This window comes from Ammodytes marinus (genome assembly GCF_949987685.1).
Source record: "Ammodytes marinus genome assembly, chromosome: 5".
In the NCBI taxonomy this organism is placed as follows: Eukaryota; Metazoa; Chordata; class Actinopteri; order Uranoscopiformes; family Ammodytidae; genus Ammodytes; species Ammodytes marinus.
Window position 1 is genome coordinate 31,714,537 of NC_137234.1, and position 21,798 is coordinate 31,736,334.

The window sequence follows — 21,798 nt, forward strand, 5'->3', positions numbered from 1 at the left end:
CCGACGGAAAAATTCACAAAGGAACACAATCAATGACAAAATAATGACATGCAGCTAATAAAACATATGAATATGAATGCAGGATGTCTTCAGATGCAGCCAGAGGTAGGATGATCTGGAGCTAGTTCAAAAGTTGGGGCATCAACAAATTGAAAACTTCAAGTCAGATCCTTTAAATAGTTGTTAAGATATTTGACTCAAATATAAGAAAACATCCTTTTCACTCCCCCGTCCCAGTTAGTTAGATGAGCTCACCAGTCGAAACTAATCCCATATATCAGCCTTCATCATGTTCAAATGCCTTTGTTTATCATCTGTAGTGGGAAAACATTACATTTCCCACACAGTCTGAGGACGTACGAGTGTGGGTCCTGGTCGTAGTTCAGTTATGATACCCTACAGCGCACCACAGAGGGTCCCTCCTGCCAGCCTCCTGCCAGCCTGCTGACACACTGGACAACAGTAATGGAATGACCTGAAGGATGATACTGAAGTAAAAGCCTAAGTGATTTAGACAGATCAGTCCATAGACTTGTAGCCCAGGATTGTTCTTCTGTATTGAGATATTTGTTTTGTGCGCCCACTGCTCCAGCAGCCCCCACAGGGAGAGCCCCCTGTCCCCTCCCTCCTTTTACCTATAAACCTTCTGGATCCCTTTACCTACAGTATACTGTATATCAATTTGACTTTTCCTTCTCAGAAAATTGTATTCCTTTATGCACTGATTCTGTATGCATCATACCTCATCATCATGTACAAAGGGGTGGATGGAAGAGGGGATTATCCCAGGAGATGTCCTTAGCCCTTACTAACACACCTAAGGTACTTGCACTCGCGCTCACACACACACACACACACACACACACACACACACACACACACACATTCTCAGTCCAGTTATGAATCTATTGTATGTTTAAGACAACTACATAATGTATGCATGAGTGCAGGCCAAAGTACATATACATGTACAAATGCATGACTGAACAATAACCTCTCTCTACTGTATACTGTATAGTCAGCCGACATACACACACACACACACACAAACACACAAAATGCTTAGCATGATACACACGTGTTCAAGTGTCGCTGCTTTAGAAGTAGCTGAGCAGTCCCTTGACATTTAAGATAAAAGGCATTTTTACTCTTACTACCAAACACACACACACACACACACACACACACACACACACACACACACACACACACACACACACACACACACACATTCTATACATTTGTATTTAGAGTGAAGTACTTGCATACAGTTCATTCTGTATTTCATGGCCGAACATGGTCAATAACAAAAGCTCAACAATGGAGAAATAAAAGAGATGCTAGATACACTGACACAACACACACACACACACACACACACACAAACACACACACACACACACACTAGTAAGAAGCAAATAAAGACAAATGCTCACACACCACCACCCATGATATGTTTGCATAGGGTTCATGCTATAGCTGCAGGTGTGTGTGCGTGTGTACGCCCGTACGCCCGTGTGTCCGTGTGTGTGTGTGTGTGCTCCTGTCTGTGTGTCAGTATGTGTCCCCTGTGACCCTCTCTCTGCTGGAAGACAGTAAAGCAGACAGAAGTTTTGTTTGATTTCCCTCTCTTTCCCTCCATCTCTCCTTCTTCTCTCAATCTGTTTTTTCAGTCTTTTTTCCACATTCCTTCCCTGCCCCAAAAAATCCTTCTTTCTTCCCATCCTCTTTTTCCCTCCCCTCCTCCCCTCCCTTGTCCTCCGCACCCCCCCTCTCAGCCTGTGAAGTCCTATTTGTTAGAACAGACAGCAGGTTAGCATTAAATATACATGGGGATTGTCAGCCGGTGGCGAACACAAAGGCAGCGAGGTGGGCCCCAGTGGAATCCGCGCCCGGCCCAGGCAGCCAGGCTTGGGGAGCGCGGGGCCTTCGCCATCCCCTGTGGGACCCCCGAGTGCCACCAACCCACCTCTCACTGCACACACACACATACAGGCTATAAACCAAGGGAAGGTCACAAAGACTAGCATGCACACAGACGCTTGAGTATGCAGATGTACACGAGTTGTGTGCGCGTACGTACAAACACTCTCCCTGTGCCCCCCCCCCCCCCCCTTGACTCGCACACACATCTGTCGTCCACAGGGGCACAGGGTGACGTACAAGCTGAGTCTCCCCTGTGTATGCTAGCTCTTTTCCCTCCCTCCCACCCAGATGTACACAGAATACTGAATGCAGATGTGTTACGGATGCCCAGTGTCTCTAGAGACACACAAACGTGCACGCACGCAAACGGAACATTTTCTTTGAGTAATTTATAAGAAGCCGACAGACAGACAGACACGGCCGCCATTTTGTCCCAATCTGCGGGGAATTGTTAAGTGAATTCATTCCAGAGTCATCAGCTTCAATTATGGCGAATTAAAATGGCCGCCCACAATATGCACACAAATAAACATCTGATATCTGATGGCATTCGGAAGGCGTGTTACACAGATGGTATCCTTGTTGCTCAACATGGTTTCATTAATCCAGGAAGCAACATACATGTGTCAATGTAAAATCGTCCTCATGCAGGTTTTAAGTATTTGAAAGCACTGGATTGATTTGTTGATCTCTGAGGCAAATATCAACATATTTCCAGCTTTATGAGAAAGTGCATAATGACCCAAAAAACCTTCTCCTCTCATTTTTTCTCCCTTGTGTAGGAGTGGCTCCACTTGTGAATCTGATTGGTCAGAGTCACCAACACCTCCAGGGCAAACACATAGCAGTCCCAAGGCCTCTGAGAGGTGACAGGGAGAGAGAGACAAAGAGACAGAGAGAGAGAGAGAGAGAGAGAGAGAGAGAGAGAGAGAGAGAGAGAGAGAGAGAGTCCTTAAAAATTTTACAGAACACTTTAGTTACATTATTTTAGTTTGTGCTAATGTATTAAAATCCCAATATGTTAAAAAAAAATGTTTATCCAATAAAAAACGTAAATACATTTTGAAAAACCTCCTCCTCTCATTTTTTTTTCTCCCGTTGAGTGAGAGAGAGAGAGAGATAGAGAGAGAGAGATAGAGAGATATAGAGAGAGAGAGAAGAGTAAAGTTAATAGAATAATTGATCAAACTCCTATTTGTAATGAAGAAGGCCAGCATGAAGGCGTAGTACTCCCACAGAGAGGAGGCTGCCAGGAGCCTCTGAGACATGAAGAGACAGAGGGGGAGGATGATAGAATAGAGAGGAGGTGAGGACAAAGACAGACAATTAGGATGATAAGGAGAAAGAAAGTAAAGCAGCCTGTAATGCGCCATTAGTTAAAATCATGAAGACAGCAAGCAGTGACTGTCCCTGTGTTCCACATTGCACACTCTTTCTTTTTACTGATCTACAGTACATACTAAACTTGATCATACAAAGCATGTAAAGTAGCTTGCATGCAGTGAGTAGGCTACACAATTGAGATATACTTTTGCTGCATTGCCGTTTATTTACACTCGGAGGCTTCATCGATGAGTTTTCGGTGTGGAGTGGATTGTGGGTCAGAATCATAAAAAAAAATCATTCCGGTCTCCACACTTAAAATTACGACCGAATGACAATCCGGGTAATTTTCACCATGCTGCATATGAACACATGTATTAGCACATCCTAAATCTTTTCCTACCATACTAAATAGCAGGGAAGTATGGGTATTGGAGTGCAGAATGACTTCCTAACATCACTGATTGTCATAATGAAAGAGGCTGAGTGGAGATCAGTCGTTTTGACATCAATAATGTTTGTAATCACACTGGAGTCACCTCAGCACAGCAGGCATCAAGAGGAGGAAAGAGTCAGGGGTGAGACACGTCTGCGTGTTGTTATCACACAAGAAAAATCAGAGTCGGCAAATTCTGTCTGTTCTTCACTGAGCGAGTAAAAGTCCTACTGTGATGTGTAAATGTAACTATGAAATCACCAGCCCTCCTCACCTTTTAATATTTAAAACACTTTGCAATTCCCGCTCTCACACTCTAGAAGAGCCACACATGATTCCTGCACTGGCTCCCTGGGACCGGACTGATTCACTTCAGTTCAAACGTTGCGTTAATATCTGCTGTTTTGCAGGTAATAATAAATCAATTTCTTGATTTACTTGTAATCCAATCCAATCCAACTTTATTTATAAAGCGCCTTCATCAAACCAGAGCAGAGACAAAGTGCTGTACAGGCCTAAAATAAGGTACAATAAAAATAGATAAAAATAAGTAAAATAAAGTACAATAAAAATAAGTAAAATAAGGTACAATAAAAATAGATAGAAAAATGAATAAAGCTAAGGTAAAAAATAATATCTAAAATAACAAAAATAAGGTACAATAAAATAATACCTAAAACAAATATTCTAGTTTAATTCAAAAGTGGTGACCTTTGCATAAATGTCGTAATAATTGGGTCTATGGGTCTAGGATTTTAATTTAGCAGATTTGGGGGAAAAAGGGACTGACATTTGTTCTGTCGTGCTACTTGACAGTGAACTACCTCAGTGTGTCCAGCTATGCCACAAGGAGACAGATTTAGGCACCTTTTTTCTTTTTAAATGCAATATAAATAATGTGAACGCATCATTGTCTGTTGAGCATACATTTCTACTTAGGTTTCTTAATGGTGAAGTCAGCCATACGAGAGACAGTTTATTGATATTTGAAATGACCAATTAAACAAATCCTCCTTCAGGATTCCTTGGCAACAGTAGTCGTCACTAACTACCTCTCCAATAGCATTGTTGTTACTTTCTTCACGAACACTGCCTGTAGCTGATTGGTTGAAGAAGTGGTCTGACTCCATTTGTTTAAATAAACTCATTTACGGAGCCTGGGCTGTGTATTGACCGCAGACTCTCTTGTTTCTCGGACATGTGCATAGATGCAACAATTGTCAAAATGGTAGTATGCATGAACGCAGTCTGGAACGTTGCTGCTGCGGTTGTTGTCATTTGTGCAGAATTGGGATCCAGATGTGATGGAGCCCAACATAAGTAAGAAGTCTTGTTTCCGTCCGTCTCTTCTGCCTTAAACAAAATATCCTGTCTGTCACACTCCTAACTCTTGTTATTCACTTGAGTCTCTCTGTCGGTATGACTTACAGCTGTCCTCTCTCTCTCCCTCTCTCTCTCCCTCTCTCTCTCTCTCTCTCCATCCTTTGGTCTCTCTCTCTCTCTTTGGTTTAAACAGCGATCTCTCGCCCCCCAGTTCCAAGTGCAGACATGACAGCAGGAGATGTCACCTCCGTCTCTGTCTTTGTCTGGTGACCGCTTGACACTGCGAGGGGCTTGACATGACAGGTTAAATAAGATGTCGTCTTACCGCTACATGACCCTGTTGCCACGCAGACCCCCCGCCACCACTCGCTCACTCGCTCCCTGTATTCTGCGTGCACTCTCTCCCTCTCAAACACTTAGAGCTGACCCTCTTTAAGGTGTGGACATGACAGGTGTAGGTGTCCCTGCGTCAGTCCCCGTCTCTGTCTGGTGACCTCTTGACTCCCAGCGGTGTGGAACATGACAGGTGTGGCTGTCACCTACAAGTGAACCTTTACTACAATGCTCTGTCCCCTCTAATCGTGCCCTCCCTCACCCCCTCCTATTGGGCTGGCCCCTCACCCCCTCCTATTGGGCTGGCCCCATGCTGACATCACAGTCGACCTTTGCAAGTTTCCCCCCATTCCTTTGCTTTTTTCTTACCATTCTTTTCATTTTTCAAAACGCAATTTTTCAGGCTTTTGTGTTTTTATCCGTAGTCCTCTGTGTCATTGGCGGCGTTTATATAGAGAATTACATGTTTAACTTAACTTTAACTTGACTTTTGTTGTAAGGGGCCAATAACCATACAGTATAAGAGTTTTAGTACAGTATTTTGCAGGTATATTGGTCAAAAACTAAAGTATTGTACAATGTTCATGTTTGGCCCGATGATGGCGCTATGGGAAAACTGCATCCTGAGAAGCACATTCATGTGTGTACCAGATTCCGTGGTAATCCTTCCTATGAAAGAAATCCTTCAAAAATAAAAATTAAAAAGTCAGCCTGATGGTGGCCATATGTGAAAAGTTAACAATGTCCTTTCATAGATGGTTGTTGTGAGGCTAACCGATAGCACTTACACTATCTATCTAATATCAGCTTCCCTCAGTGACCTGTCTGCTCATGTTGAAGTGCCGACATGACAGGTGGAGATGTCACCCCCTCAATAACAGGTTGCTCTATTCGTCCTGCTGGTCTTCCTCCTTCAGTCCCTCCTCTCTCGCCCTGCATTAGTAAGGTCAGCTCACATGATTACCAGCAAAAAGTGCCCCGTGCGTCCCCCGAATCAATGGACGGACTTCAGCCAGTGTCTATACCAACCTGCATCGCTAAGTCACTGCTACAGTCTGTTAGCCCATGTAAAAGTTCACCTTCTAAAGTTCTTACATCTTAATGAAATGGGGAGTGTGGACACGTTGGTAGTGTTCACGGGTGGGAAGTCGGTGAGGTATCAAATTCATGTCGCTGCACTCGCAATTTCAATTGTTTTTTGGGGGTAGAGAGTCAGAGGGGGTGAGATGTCGGGATAGCTGAACCTCTGCTGGTGTTGCGCCCCCCCAAGCTTCTCACTCCCAGGTGATAATGAAGTGAATTAGAACATGTTTCACACAGAATACAAAACACCATGCGTGTGTGCGTGCGTGCGTGTGTGCGTGCGTGCGTGCATGCGTGTCATACCTGGTGCGTATGTGAGGAACTTGAAGGCCATGTGAGCCAACGGTAAGATAGGGATCAAACAGTCATTGGTTTCAATGACGTTGTGGCGAGTGATGGCGGTGGGGTCGATGTGGTGCTCCCTAAATGGTCGAATGAAAGCCTGCAGAGACAGAGAGAGAGAGAGACGGAGGGAGACAAATCAAAATTCACAAAATAATATCATTGTAATTCCCTCCACCCAGTAAAACAGCAGGGTTACGTGATAGATCCAAATAGAGAGGAGGGACTCTCATTTACCAATGGTGAGCTTTTGTTTTTAGTTTGACTATAATAAATTCAATTGCACTGAGATGTCCTGCATTCCATAAAAGACTAGGCAGAAGAAGAAGGCAGAAGCACAAAAGATAGAACTGTGCAATCACCATCAACAGCGATCATATTACAGTTATATTTCTAAAAGATTTTAAATTACAAAAAAAATGTCTTATACCTTAAATATGGGGTTAGTTTGGTTTAAAATACAGATTATATTTCTAGGGCTCTGTTGTGTATACATATACACATCCATTTTTACACTTTTGTACTTCATTTACATACACTATAAAATGGAACACAAAGCTGACATTGGAAAGCATTGTTTTTAGTCTTCACACAAATGCAGATCAAATGCACACACACACACACACACACACACACACACACACACACACACACCACATCACGGCTCAGCGGTGCCTAGCTTCATGTGCAACCCCAAAGCTCATATCCAGCATCCTAATAAACCACAGAACAGCAGTTGGCGCACACAAAGCATAAATGACCCATGGACGCCCCACACACAAACTTAAAAATGTAAGCTTCAAAAACACAGACACATACACACACACACACAAACACACGCTTGCAAACCCACTTGCACTGTGCAGAGGCAGACACCTGTCTGTGAGAGCATGGGGGTTTCAAATGAAAGACTGAATCTGAATCTCAGAAGCACAAAAGGGGACAAAAAGAACCCCCAACCCCCCCCCCCCCCGCCCCCTCCCCAAGCACATACACATACACACACACACACACACACACACACAGGATAAAGGTAATTTATTTCCCTCTCTGGAAAAAAAGCAACAAAAAAATAATTTTTGCATCGAGGTTTGTGTTTGTGTGTGTGTGTGTGTGTGTGTGTGTGTGTGTGTGTAGCCGTGGTGGAAGCATCAGCATGAACACTCATTATTATCATGTTGTCTGCTCCGACCAATGGCTCACGCCTATCAGCGAAAACCTTGTTGGTAGGTAGCACTGCATAACACAGAAACTATCTGTTGATATCTGCACAATTACTGTATGTATCCATCCGGGCTGTGGTCGGTCTCTTCTCCCACCTCTCCTCTCCTCTCAGGCAGATGAAAGCCGGGCTAAGCCGCGGAGGCCATGCGGAGAGGGGCGGCGTTGGCGCTCCCAGTGAACGCCGGGCCAACCGGTTGTAATCCCACACCGTTTACCGGCCCACCTCGCAAGACGTCCATTAATCACCGGCTCACATCGCCCATCGCCCCGGCAACCAACGCTGTCCCACTGCTCGGACAGACACGCCCTCACACCCCCTTCTTTTCTTTTTCTTTTTTGTCCTCCCGACCTTAATGTTGTATTTTCATCTCACTTTTTGTTGGTTTCTCTGTTTTTTCTCTCTCTCTCTCTCTCTCTCTCTCTCTCTCTCTCTCTCTCTCTCTCTCTCTCTCTCTCGCCAAGTATATCTATCCCTGCCTTCTTCTTACTTTTATTCCCCTTTTGGACTTTAAGTAAGACATGTTTCTTATAACTGAATATCGGTTACATTCAAGCCATTATGAATAAGTTGTTGATTTTAATGTAAAAAAAAACCCAGAAGAAGGTATAACATCCATCCAAGTCACCGAAGGCCTACCTAATGTACATGCTCCGACAGTGTTGTTGTAATTACTCAGATTTCCCCATGGGGGCGACAGAAGTTACCCACTATACCTTTAAGTCAGTCAATAATCTCTACCTTGACGCTCCAATCAGCCTCACTATAGAGCAGCCTTACAAAAATACATTTTGTCTGGAGATGTAACAAATTGCACAGAGGCAAACTGACATACGGATGAAAGTATTGATGCTTGTAAAAGATGGGCCAAGAGAAGCAGCTAGAGAGGAATGCTCTTCAAACACATATCCCTCAACTGAAAGCACATCTGGCACATTTCAACGTGAATCGAGCATCATTGGGAACTAATGAGCGTGACCATGTCCTCGTAGTGGTGTCATTAGAGGACTGTTAAATCCTTGTTGAGTCAATTAAAGCTCAACGACATGATGACGACAAAGAAGCAGCACGGCCCAAAGCCTCGCTGAGCAACGCTTGTGAAGACCACAGGGAGAATGAAGAGCACGTCTGAAGATAGTGTGGCAGTTTTAGTTCTGGGGAGTGAAAAGGCTTTTGTGGAATTAAAATCAAAGCAACTCCTTGTCATACGATGTCTTATGTAAAGCATTAACAGTGTGGGTGAGGGGGTGACATACAACTTTGAGTCTGATCGGGACAAGAAAGGCATTTTAGAAATATTGGGATTTTTTTCACAATGTGCTGTCTAATAATGAACTGGATTTTTTATTTTTTTATTTACAGTGTGCAAAGAAGACGTTATAGTGGTAAGAGCGCCCCAAGCGCCAAATCATGGCATTTCCTTACTGCCTTCCAATTAATATGGTGTTTGTGGGGTTTCATAAGATGGTGTTTGTATCAGCAGCAATGGTGACAGAGTGCAAGGTGTCGTGAAGCAATGGGGTGTCATCCGTCTGGGGGGAAAAACAAGGACGTGGAGGTATGAACACCTCTGACATTGACACATATTTAGTTATTTCTGGGACTTTCCAGTGAGTGGCAGCATGCATGAATACTGTTACCTCGTTTTCTGCCTTAGCCAACTGTCAATCAGTTGAGTTTTTTTTTTTTTTTTTTTGCAATATTTTGGTTGGCTTCTCCTTTCACTTCACATAAAAATGGAACGTATGAAATGTACCTTCTGTGACCTTGGCGGTACGTATTTCCCTCTCAGACAATACTGGCCGCAATGAGCCAATGACTTTGACAGATAGAGAATTCAGTTTCCACTGGGCAGCTGTTACTGCTCTGTGGCCTTCACTGCTGGACATATTATTTATGATACTGTGACAGCAAACTCTTATGGCTGTTAGGTATATCCCCTTATGACAAAGTTATGGAGGGCAGGAGTCCATATGTGCAGACAGCTTGTGGGGTGTCAGCATCAATGCCTCAGCATGGTGTCTATAGTACAAGCCCAGCAATGTCTTTAAACAGGTCTTAAATAACAAGAGGGAACAAAGTGAAAACATACAGTATGTATATACACACACTTACATACACACACACACACACACACACACACACACACACACACACACACACACACACACACAAACACACACATACACACACATACACACACACACACACACACACACACACACACACACACACACACACACAACTTAAAAGAGGAGAATGGCAGAACAAACAAATAAAAAAGAGCGATAACGGCTTCAAATGTTTCATCTAGCTTTGGAACTGCAACCACTATTAGCCTCAGGTGTCCTCCATTGTGCTCGTCTTTGATATTCAAACTAACCTTAACTGGAAACATACGCACGCCCGCTTTATTCTTTGGACTAAAAATACACACAGGAACACAACTGAGGTGTATGCTTTTTCTTTTCTTGTTTTCCTCCACACACACACACACACACACATTTTCCACTGTCCTATTGTCATCCCTCTGTTCTCCGCAAAGCTCAATTCTTCCCTTGGAGTTAAAGTCTTTATTAGAGGTCCCCTACAGTGTCCCACACACCATGCAAATCTGTGTCTGCCACCGTGCCTTTGGTCCCAGTAACTACCCCAAACCCATCATAAATAAACATCAGACCACATAGCACCTTCGGCAGGCACCGAAAGTGACACCGTTGCCAAAAGAAAAGCATTGTTTAGAGCCCACTGACGGTGCAATGCATGCACAGAAAGCAAGTCATTATCTGAAAAAAAAACACAATGTAAGAAAACTAAATACATTAAGGCTTACACACTATGATGATGCAAATCAATATTAAGATAATAGCATGAGAGAAAATATTTCATTAAAGCCCATCAAGCATTAGAAGTCCTTACACTTAGGACACTAATGTGCAGTATAGAGGTGCTTACTGCCAGACGGTGCTGCAGTTAAAGGCTCTTTTCTCAAAGCTGTGATGACAAAGTAATCAATAATCACCTGTGTGGAAATATTAACTCATGAGTCTATCAAACAAAATATTAGCATTTTAGAGGCTAACAAGTAAAACCTCTTAAATAAATTGAATACTGAATTTCATTATTAAGCTGTTATCAGAAAGCAGTTCTCAGTATTGCTTCACACCAGGTCTTTAAAAATCAATTACTAATTCATTTCTTAAAGTCCGATATAGCAGGCTCACCATTTAAGCTTGATTAGTGTCTAAGAAGCCAATGAAGACTTATATACAATTAGTAATGCTATGATGATAAGTGTATCCAATTACCAAAAAGCAATTGACTATGTCAATATCACAAGTTGAAAATGTTGGTGCCATTCATTTGTTAAAGAAGTTATTAGTTTTTTGTGTGTATGCATGCATACATCCAGAAATGTGTGTGTATAAGTGTTCGCAGTAATCCTAAAGTAAAGCGTAAATGTGAAATAGTATGCCAATGCAGCTGATGATCAGCTCAGTTAACTTTGGGACAGTCACACTATGATGTTATGAAGTGATAACTAATGTAAGAACCAGTACTACATCTAAACTTTCTATTTAGATGTAGGTCCATAAATCTCCAGTTAGTTAAGAGTTGTTATAACAAGGCTAGGAATGAAATGGTGTACATGGATACCAATGAGTGGGAGGAGCTTGACTAGGATATTACATTGTATGTATGTTTTAGAGATTACAGCTTTGTTTAATAATGACAAGACACAGAAAATGTAAGACTATCAATCCCTTTGTGAGAATTCAGACATATGGATATAATTCACTTTCATCATAAACATTAGCTAGTGTGAGGCTCCTGTGACAGATCACATCCATTTAAATTAAATAGTGAAAAATATGACAAAACTATTAATCATAATTTGATGACACGTGGGTTCAGCATGATACATATTGATATAATTAGGATGCTTTGGGTCCCAAAACACACATGAGCTTGAATATTTTCTCCAACTAATTATCCACACACACACACACACACACACACACACACACACACACACACACACACACACACACTTAAATCTCCTCCTATCAATCAAAACAAAGTTCACATGCGAGCTGCGCCTGATCACAATGATTTTTAATTGGCTAAAAATGAGAATAACCTTTCCTCTAATTGGCTGGGGGGAAACGTGTGTGTGCATTAATTTAGGTGCCGTGTTTTGATGTAAAAAATTAAGTGTATGTGTATTCACAAATGTGAATACTTGTCTTCTGACACTGTGCAGTTCAAGGTGAGGCCATACACAGCCACGTGTGTGTGTGAGTGTGTGTGTGTGTGTGTGTGTGTGTGTGTGTGTGTGTGTGTGTGTGTGTGTGTGTGTGTGTGTGTGTGTGTGTGTGTGCGTGTGTGTGTGTGTGTGTGTGTCATGTGTGTATTGGGGACTGCGGGCACTTGTTTGTCAAGAGGGACATCCCTCTGTGAGACAGTGACATTTAGGGTGTATTCACACATGCCGTGTTTAGTTCGGTTGAAACGAACTCAGATGCACTTCTGCCTTCGGTGCGCATCTTTCAGGCAGGTGTGAATACAGCAATCGCACTCGGGGGCGGACCAAACAAACGCTCCGAGACCCAGCTGAAGAGGTAGTCTCGGTCCGTTTTCAAACGCACTCTGCTGCAGTTCGTTTGTGGTGTGAATTTGTCCGAACTCGATCCGACCCAAATGCAGGACGCACTGTGCCTTTTCTTTCTTTTCTTTTTTAATAAATTGCAGTCAGCTTCACATTATGGGAAAGTGTTGTTGTCGCCATTGTTAGGACGAAAAGTTGTGGTTTGACCGGGAGCCCAGAACAATATATTACATTTGATCGAGAGGACGCGTAAAAATGCTGAATGTGTTCAGCGATCAGATGAAGGAGAGGGGAGCGTCTCCCGCACAGTGCCAACAGGTTCACGCTGCGCAAGAAGTGTGTGTTTTTATTTTGCTCCCCATGTACGGGACCGTCAATACTATCCCCGTGTCAGTTTGGAGCTGAACTGCGCCGACCCAGCTGATACACAGCTTAATCAGCTGAGTGTCAGCTTGAGCCTATTCTTCTCGCGAGCCGCGCGTCCAGCACCAAAAATACAGTAAAAATTATGTTTCATATCGTAGGCTACAAGCCACATAACGTGGCATTGACATAGGGCTACATATTATAACCATATGAAACAACAATAATTTGATGTTTTTCCTCTTTATTTATAGGTTAGATGTAGGCCTTTTTATTATTTTTAACCCCATATTATATCAATGGTATATTTCGCAGTTTTAACTTCGTGCTTCCTGCTTCTCTCCACCCCAGAATGTCTGTCCAATGAATGAATGACCTCAGCTCACGTGTGGTTTTGCTTCGTAATGCTGGTTCACTTGCAAAAGGGGCAATGTGAAAGTGGACCACACCAAACAAAAAAAATCAAAACTCAATTTGGTCTGGACCAAAGCAAGTGAACTAGCGGACTTTCCCAGTGTGAATACACCCTTAGTTCCCAGGTCACTATGGCAGTGTGGAGGCTCGGGGGAATAAGGTGACAGCCTCAGAAGAGAGGGGACACTGGTACGGGGGCATTATCTTCACTATAGTCCATAGCTCATTGGCTTTCAGAAATGTTGAATTTTTTCTAAGGCCCCTGACTTGTAGGTGAACCTTTGACAAAATCCCATTAGGATGCCAGACACTGTCTCTGTTTGTATGAAAAGTAAAGCATATATCAAACTGATGGAAATAGAGAATTAAAAATGTAATTTGATGGCCATGGAGTCAGAATTACAACAATTTAAAAAAGAAAAAACCCAGTGCTGTCAGCAGCAAGTCCAGATGCCACAGAGAAGATGAGTGCAGTTAAGACAGTTCAAGTAAAAACTGTTTAGTCAAAAAAGGAAACATGACTGTAAAAGCAATAGTATAACATCTCACGTCTGTATTGTAATATGCACCACACATTTTAATACGATTTTGTTTTGAATACTGCGGACTGATTGGTCATTACTGTTCTTCATACATACAGTAGCAGTTTAAAGTGGAATGTAGAATGACCCGGATTTTCAGAGGGAAAATAATTGATGGCAATTTACTAGAAGCTTTTTTAAATGCAGCATTACTGTCTGTGTGTAAATACATGTGTGTGTGTGTGTGTGTGTGTGTGTGTGTGTGTGTGTGTGTGTGTGTGTGTGTGTGTGTGTGTGTGTGTGTGTGTGTGTGTGTGTGTGTGTGTGTGTGTGTGTGTGTGTGTGTGCTCACCTTTCCAATAACAGGGATGTCCACAGATCCCCAGGTATCCGCCCACAGTGGACCATCCCCGAGGCAAAGTCTGCTGTCACTATTCCTAGGACTGGCACACAGACACATAAGCCCCTTTTACACAGAGATTGCGGCATATTGACGGAACAACATCACTCCAATATGCCGGCTTTGCTTGCTTCTGTGTTATTTACACAGAACCAAGCAACGCCGGCCTGCTGGCGCATCAGTAGTCCCTTTTACACAGCGCTCCGGAATGAAAGAGGTGCTTGTAAACAGCGTCAGGTGTGACGTAAACATTTAGCGCCGCGCCGGTCAGCTGCTTAACAACAACAACAATGGCCGGTGAATTGAGAGCAGAAGTGCTGGAGCTTGCAGTAAGAGGGCCGTATTTTACTGTCCCCACGATGTGCCAGTTGATCTCGCTACGCGCTGAGTCCAACATCACTGGGACAGTTAACCAAACTGACTAAATCAATCCAACCGCTTCACCTCTGTGTGTGTGTGTGTGTGTGTGTGTGTGTGTGTGTGTGAGAGACAGGTTGGTTGTGAGCGAGTCTCTTTGTGAGGGCAGCGATCTGCCAATCAGACATACACATACACACAGTGTGTGAAGTCACGTTACTGTAGACAGAAATAAAGTGTGGATATACGCTCAGACTTAGGATAATAATTGCGGCGGCGGAATGTGTTAGCAAAACAGTAGCTCTGTGGCTAACAGCTGAGCCGGAGCCTTCAGTCAGCTGAAGCAGACAGTCTAGCGGGGCGAGCAGACTATTCCCCCGTTACTAGGTCGACCTTCAAGCTGAACAAGAGCCCTCCGCTGCGCGTCGGGCTCCTGCTTCAGCTTGTCGGTCTTTATTTCTAGCAAGTGACCCGTTCGCTATACTTTATCCCTTACTTAGCCTAGCCTAGCTTTCCATTGTACAACTTCTCCTGGGCAGAAATAGACTCATACACTCTGCAAAATGAAGCGCGGGGGTTTGGATTGAGCAACGGACCTTATGATCAGCTAGATTATACACCGTTCCTTTTTATTTGGTGATTTTTACGGGACATCAGGCCGCCGTGGTTAATGTTAAACACACGTCCTTCAACTGCTAACATGGTCGCATGTTTAGAACGTAGACTATGGAACGTCAAACGCCCCCCTGTTCCGCAACAACAAGCTGGAGCATTTAAACAGAGAGGCGGAACTGATCGTGTCGGGAATCTTACTACCCCCCGAGGTAGTAAAATTCCCGGAACGATCACTCGCACCTTTCTTCCCTCGTTCCGCAACTGTCGCATTTACACAGCTGGGGGGAGGGCCGAAAGGCCGGCATATTCCCGGCTTTCACTGGCTGTGTAAAAGGGGCTACAGAGACACACAAGAAACTAAATACTGTATTTGACATACCGTATGTTGGTGTGAGATGTGCAAGTGAACACCAAAACACAATTTTACAGAAGTGTTACAAAAGCCTCATGTTGTATCAAACAATGCAACGAAACCACGATGCCTTACTTAGAGAAATGATCTCCTACATTATAGTAGCTACAAGGAACACATCTGTCCTCTGATGACCATAAAGTATATATAACAGCAAACAAGACCTTTAGTGCAAAGAATGCTATTTATACATGGTTTTTCTTTGTGCCTTTGTCCGGGTACGCTCACCTCAGGAACAGCAGCTGGCGCCTGGAAAAACACCACCGCTTTTGTCCCAAGGGGCCTGATAGAATTAACACAAAGTTAATGTTCCTTGTAGCCACTTTAATTAAAAAAAGGATTTACAGTATATAAATAACTTGTTTCATGGTAACTGTCAGAGGTGGTTTTGGGGCAACGTCCTCTCTACAAAGGGAAGCTCCATCTTAGTGTTATCTTCTCTCTGTTGGCTCACCTATATGCCCAGGATGATCTTGTAGATGTGAACAGTGAGAGTGCAGGAGGAGGAAGAGGAAGTTGACGATCAAGAGGAAGAGGCACAGACTCACACACACACACACCCACTCCTGGAGCCGCTTTCCTGAAGGAAAAAAAAACAAAAGACCACAACAGAGACACATTTCATTTATCTTAGCATCATCTAATTACAGAATACATTGTTGGGCAGTGCTGGTTATCATGGAGGAGCTGAGAATGGGAATGAAAAGGATAAGAAGTTGAGGCTGTGATCTGTTGTATTAATGAACTGGGTAAGGTGGTGGTCCGTGCAACCTCTGGGAGAACAAGTCACTCCTTACTGTGGGGTCAAAGATCCATTTAACCTGACTTTATGTGTGTGTGTGTGTGTGTGTGTGTGTGTGTGTGTGTGTGTGTGTGTGTGTGTGTGTGTGTGTGTATGTGTGTGTGTGTGTGTGTGTGTGTGTGTGTGTGTGTGTGTGTGTGTGTGTGTGTGTGTGTGTCCAGGGTGTTAATATGTAATCATTCAGATGAAGACAGGTGTACTCCAGGCTGCAGGGTCACGACCTCCCACATGTGAAACACTAAAGCTGACGCAGCACCAAGCCCCCGCCTGGACGTAGACACACACCAACACACTCGCGCGCACACACACACCAACACACTCGCGCGCACACACACACACACAGAGTTTGAGGTGGGAGGTAGGTCTCTGCAGGGACATGGCCAAACTCATAGGTCAGCAGTATCAACTAAAGGACAGAGGGAGAGGGAGCAACTCAAACTACTCATACTCTAAACTTGCAGATCAGCATTATTAAGAGAGAGAGAAAGAGAGAAGATTGAGAGAGAGAGAGAGAGAGAGAGAGAGAGAGAGAGATAGATAGAGTGGTCAATCTCAAAACTCTTCAGCCACTCAACCCTAAGGATTACAGACACTGAATTATTGAAAACATATATAGCTCATCTAATACGGCTGAGGAACATTTCCTACTGCAGGCTTTGCCATTACTTTCCTAATGTCTTCCATTGAGCTTCCATTCCTTTGAATTGTCCCTTTGTGTGCTTCTTGTCTTTGCTCCACCTCATCTGACCTGTCAGCCCACGCAGGAAACATGATAATAGGATATATATCTATCTATCTATTTTTGCAAACATGTGACCAATAAAACTTTGAACTTGAACTCTAACCCACTTACAGAAATAAACTGTAATATGTACAAATATAAACTACCACTGATCTGTTTTTTTTTAAGTCATTCCCTTTTATTCTCTGCCCCCCCCCCCTCTCCCTCCCCCTCTCCCTCTCCATCATTCTTCTCAAAATCTTCTTCTTTTTGCCAGTCTTACGTGCCTTTAAAACTTTAATGTGTTCAGATCCTAATGTATCAGCCAGCATTAGCAGCCTATAAGAAATTCATGACAGTTTTCTTTAATAAAGCACACAGTGCGGCGCGCCTATAGACCTGCGCGTCGATGAATATGCTATTGGCCTCTCATAAAAAGGTATGGACTGAAGTGGTCATGGGAGATTTAAAATATGTAATTATGGATATTTTACGAATCGTCAAATGTGACCCTTCACCTTCTAAAAATATAGATGGAATCAAAGCTGTGGGGGGACAGATGGCTAATTCCAGTGGAGACGGAAGTTCAGCTGCTGAAATGAGTTTGACTTTGCAACTGGCCGGTAGAAGGACGAGGCAAACGATCAGGTGTTTTTGTTTAAGGCTTATTTTGAGTCACTGTGATACCCTACTCTCTTTACAGTAGCTTAGCTCAGCAGAAGGACTGGAGACGAGGAAAGAGATCTGAACAAATGTAACAAAATCAGTCCCCTCCAGATCACTTACTCACATGCTATAATACCTTTTCCTACATTTGTGGTTTAACACAGTTATTTTCAGAACTGTTTTCTTCTAGCCAAGATTTCTTTGTTTATCCGCTGCTTTCTGGTGACAGGTCACTGTGCCTGGCTGACACCTCCTTGTTTGTCTTAATTAAACATGTGAGATTTAACATGAGACTCTGGTCTCACTGGGATTACCTGTATAAATAAAAGGTAAATTAAAAACATTATGTCATTAATGACATAATATCATTATTGATAATGTTTCCAAAGGTTTCCAGTCTTTGTACTAAAGATAAAATAACAAACAGCTGTTGGTTTGATATTTACCTGATAGACCTGAGCATGGCATCAAACTTCTTACTTCTAATGCTTTAGATTCCAAGATGGCGGCATGCACGGTTGCTGCGGCTTCTCCAGTTCCATGTTTTAAAAACCTTTTATACATATGTTTTACTTTTCATATCTACTGTTTAATTATCATGTGGAACTGGACAGTATATTGAGTGGTTATGTTCGCCCTGAGCTGTGCAAACTGAAATATAGGAGCTGTTCATTTCCAAAGAGACTGCAGATAGCAGCCGCTGGGTTAGGGCTTCAAATATGATGAAATACAAGTTTCCCATGGGCAGCACAAGCTTCTGCATCACCCACACATTCCTGTTCATGTAGGACATCATTTACAATAACCTTATTGTTTACCTACTGCATATACATTCAATGTTTACATCACGTAGCCCAACTAGTGTGTCTTCACTCCACACAGTCAGAGCCATACTGAGGTTAAGTAGAGCGCAGTTAGCTGTTGTCTCCAAACTTCCTGTGACACCATTTTCTCCACTCTGCCCCAAGGTGTACACACACACACACACACACACACACACACTATATATATACACACACACACACACACACACACGCCTTGAGGGATAAATGCACTAAAATTCACTCTCTCCAAGTTTCTCCCTGCTTCTACACCCACACATACTCTGGACACACACACCCACGCCGACGCACATGTAATCACTCAGACACACACACAGTCACAGAATGATGCTCAAACTGATGGATTTCCTAACACATTCTAACATCTCTCTCTATTACACACACACACACTCTGACACAAACACAGATTCAGACACTCCATCTCCATCACACACACACACACACACACACACACACACACACACACACACACACACACACACACACACACACACACACACACACACACACACACACACACACACACACAAAAACACACACACACACACACACACACACAAAAACACACACACACACACACACACACACACACACACAAGGAGCAGGGCATGGAGCAGTGGGGCGGCTGTCAGGTGATGTGCGTCAGTCCTTGGATCCTCCGGCTCCCCGGTGAGGGAAAGGAAACTAGGACAGGCCTCCGCAGAGTGCACACACACTCTCTCTCTCTCTCTCTCTCTCTCACACACACATGCACGCACACACACACACACACACACACACACAAACACACACATAAACCCTTGTCCCTCAGGCCATGGCATTGCTGGATATCACACACAGCTACAGACAGACACACACAATCAGCTTCAACAAGCATGTATGGACGGACATATGCTAGAATATTTGAACACATTCTCACACCTTGCATTCTACAGCACGCAGACACAAATACACACCTGACTTGCCTTTCTTTTGAGACCAAAATGTAAAGGCGTATACTTAAAATACACGTAAACACAAACAGATTGGCACACACACACACACACACACATACACACATACACACCTACACACACTCTTAGGACCAAAGCATTGCACTCATTAATATCATTCTGACAACAACTGGCTCCCTGGCAACCTCTCTCTGCCATCGCTCACCCAGCAGCAACCCCCCCTCCCCCCCGCCTGCGAGCGTGCGTGAGGGTGTGCACGGGGATTTAACCTGGGCGGAGCCGGGGGAGGGGAACGAGGGGTGCTAATAGGCTGAAATTAATCAACGCCGGCTGATTCGCTGTCTGGGGAATGAGTGGCGGGCAGCAGGCAGGCAGGCAACACATCCTGAATACTAATAGACCAATGCAGACGGGAGTCGAAAAAGTAGTAGACCCCTTTACCTCTCTCTGCCGTTTGCCAGGGAACAAGGAAAGAGGGTGAGGGGTGGAAGTCATTCAAATATGTACACCTTGAGCAATGTTAAATACCCACGACCAAACATAAGATTATCATTCCAGATTTAAGTGACAGGATGGAAGCAAATACACAAAAATGCGAAGAAAACGTCAAGCGGCCATATTCCCAACACTTAAGCAACATGGTCTGAGAGAATTCAAGGCCAGGGTAGTTCCTAATGTAACATAAATCAAACTCAACCTCAGTGAGATGACACTTGAAACACACCACCTCTTAACTGTCTGCTATGAGAACGGAGTGGGAAGAACTGTACTGTGATTACTGAAGAAAACAAACGAGAATAGAATGGCAGTATCAAGTTTAAGCCGGACAGATTTGATAAAAGACATCTGTTTCTTCGTCTCCGTTTTGTCCTTTCATCCGCCAACAAAGTGGAGCAAGAAAGGGATTTGACTTCCATTCAGTTTGGACGCAGAGCTTTTCCAAACATTTAGTGAACAGAAAATATGAAGAGTTCTGGTTCCTTGTGTGTAGTGGCATTACGGATGGCCAAACAGGAGCTTCTTTGACAAACAGCCATTGGTTTGCTTTTCGACAGCAAACTTGGAGAACAGGTCAATACCTATGACTAGGGATACACAAGAAGAAACACAAATGAGTGTCAGTGTCTAAAAGTCACTGGCCATCACAGTGGGTGATAAGGTCCTATTAGACTTGATGGGAGTTATCAGAGCATTTCAATTCAACTCATGGACACACTAAAGGGCAGGGGAGATAACATGTAGGCTGATTCTCATTACTATGTGTTTGCTTGTCGGCATGTAAAGTGAGATGTGTTGGTATGCTTGTATCAAGGTGTGAGTTTTATTAACGTGGGGGTTATGTCTGTGACGTGTCTATTCCTGTTCAGCATTTCTGTCATTCCAAGACAATTGTATCACTCAGTAGACGATGGAAGCAAACTTCAAAGGTCACCGAAAAGCCCCAGTCAGGTTTCTCTCACTGCCACGTCAATCTTAAAGGCCCTGAAAATGTACTTTCTCAAAGTTTGTGGCGGGGACATACATGAATAGACAATACACTGAAACGTTTGTGTTTTTGCCATACACCTTAAACACAACTTTTGCTTTTGCTTTTTTTCCCCAATGCCTCCAGTCAGCCATTCTCCCCCTGATGTACACACTGCCAACACATTAGGCAGATGATACTGTACGGTGTACGAGCACAAGACCGAAAGCTCCGCTACACTTTTTAGTCTCCGCCTCTCTTTCTGTGTCCCCTGGTTTGCTCTCAGTAGACTGTCTTCAGATGGGACTCTGGGAGAGAGAGAGAGGGAGAGAGAGAGAGAGAGAGAGAGTGGGTGGTAAAAGTGGGTCACATGCTCGGAGAGAACGAGAATGAAAGAGGGGGAGACGGAGAGCGATCAGGGACAGAGAGAGACACTGAGAGAGAATGACAGCAACAGGGGAACGATGGGGTGAGAGAGAGGTAGAGAGACACAAAGAGGGTTAGGGAGAGAGCAAGAGAGATGAGGGGGGGGGGTCCAATTCCCTTGTTCAGAAGGAGTGGATCAGTCACACAGGCCTCTTTCCTTTCATCTGATCTCAGCGGACCACAGAACCTGGGACACACAAACACACACACACACACACACACACACACACACACACACACACAA

At 43.7% G+C, this 21,798-nt stretch overlaps 1 protein-coding gene across 1 annotated transcript in view; it reads right to left on the reverse strand.

The window, feature by feature from the left end:
* LOC307250620 (plasmanylethanolamine desaturase 1) overlaps positions 1-21,798 on the reverse strand; it is a gene marked incomplete at both ends in the record, with an annotated part of 32,928 nt that overhangs the window by 314 nt on the left and 10,816 nt on the right. Inside the window, 7 exon segments of the mRNA XM_080027736.1 lie at positions 2,692-2,802; positions 6,728-6,866; positions 14,248-14,288; positions 14,291-14,338; positions 16,134-16,137; positions 16,140-16,173; positions 16,175-16,259. Of these exon segments, the coding sequence (XP_079883862.1) occupies positions 2,692-2,802; positions 6,728-6,866; positions 14,248-14,288; positions 14,291-14,338; positions 16,134-16,137; positions 16,140-16,173; positions 16,175-16,259 (462 nt within the window).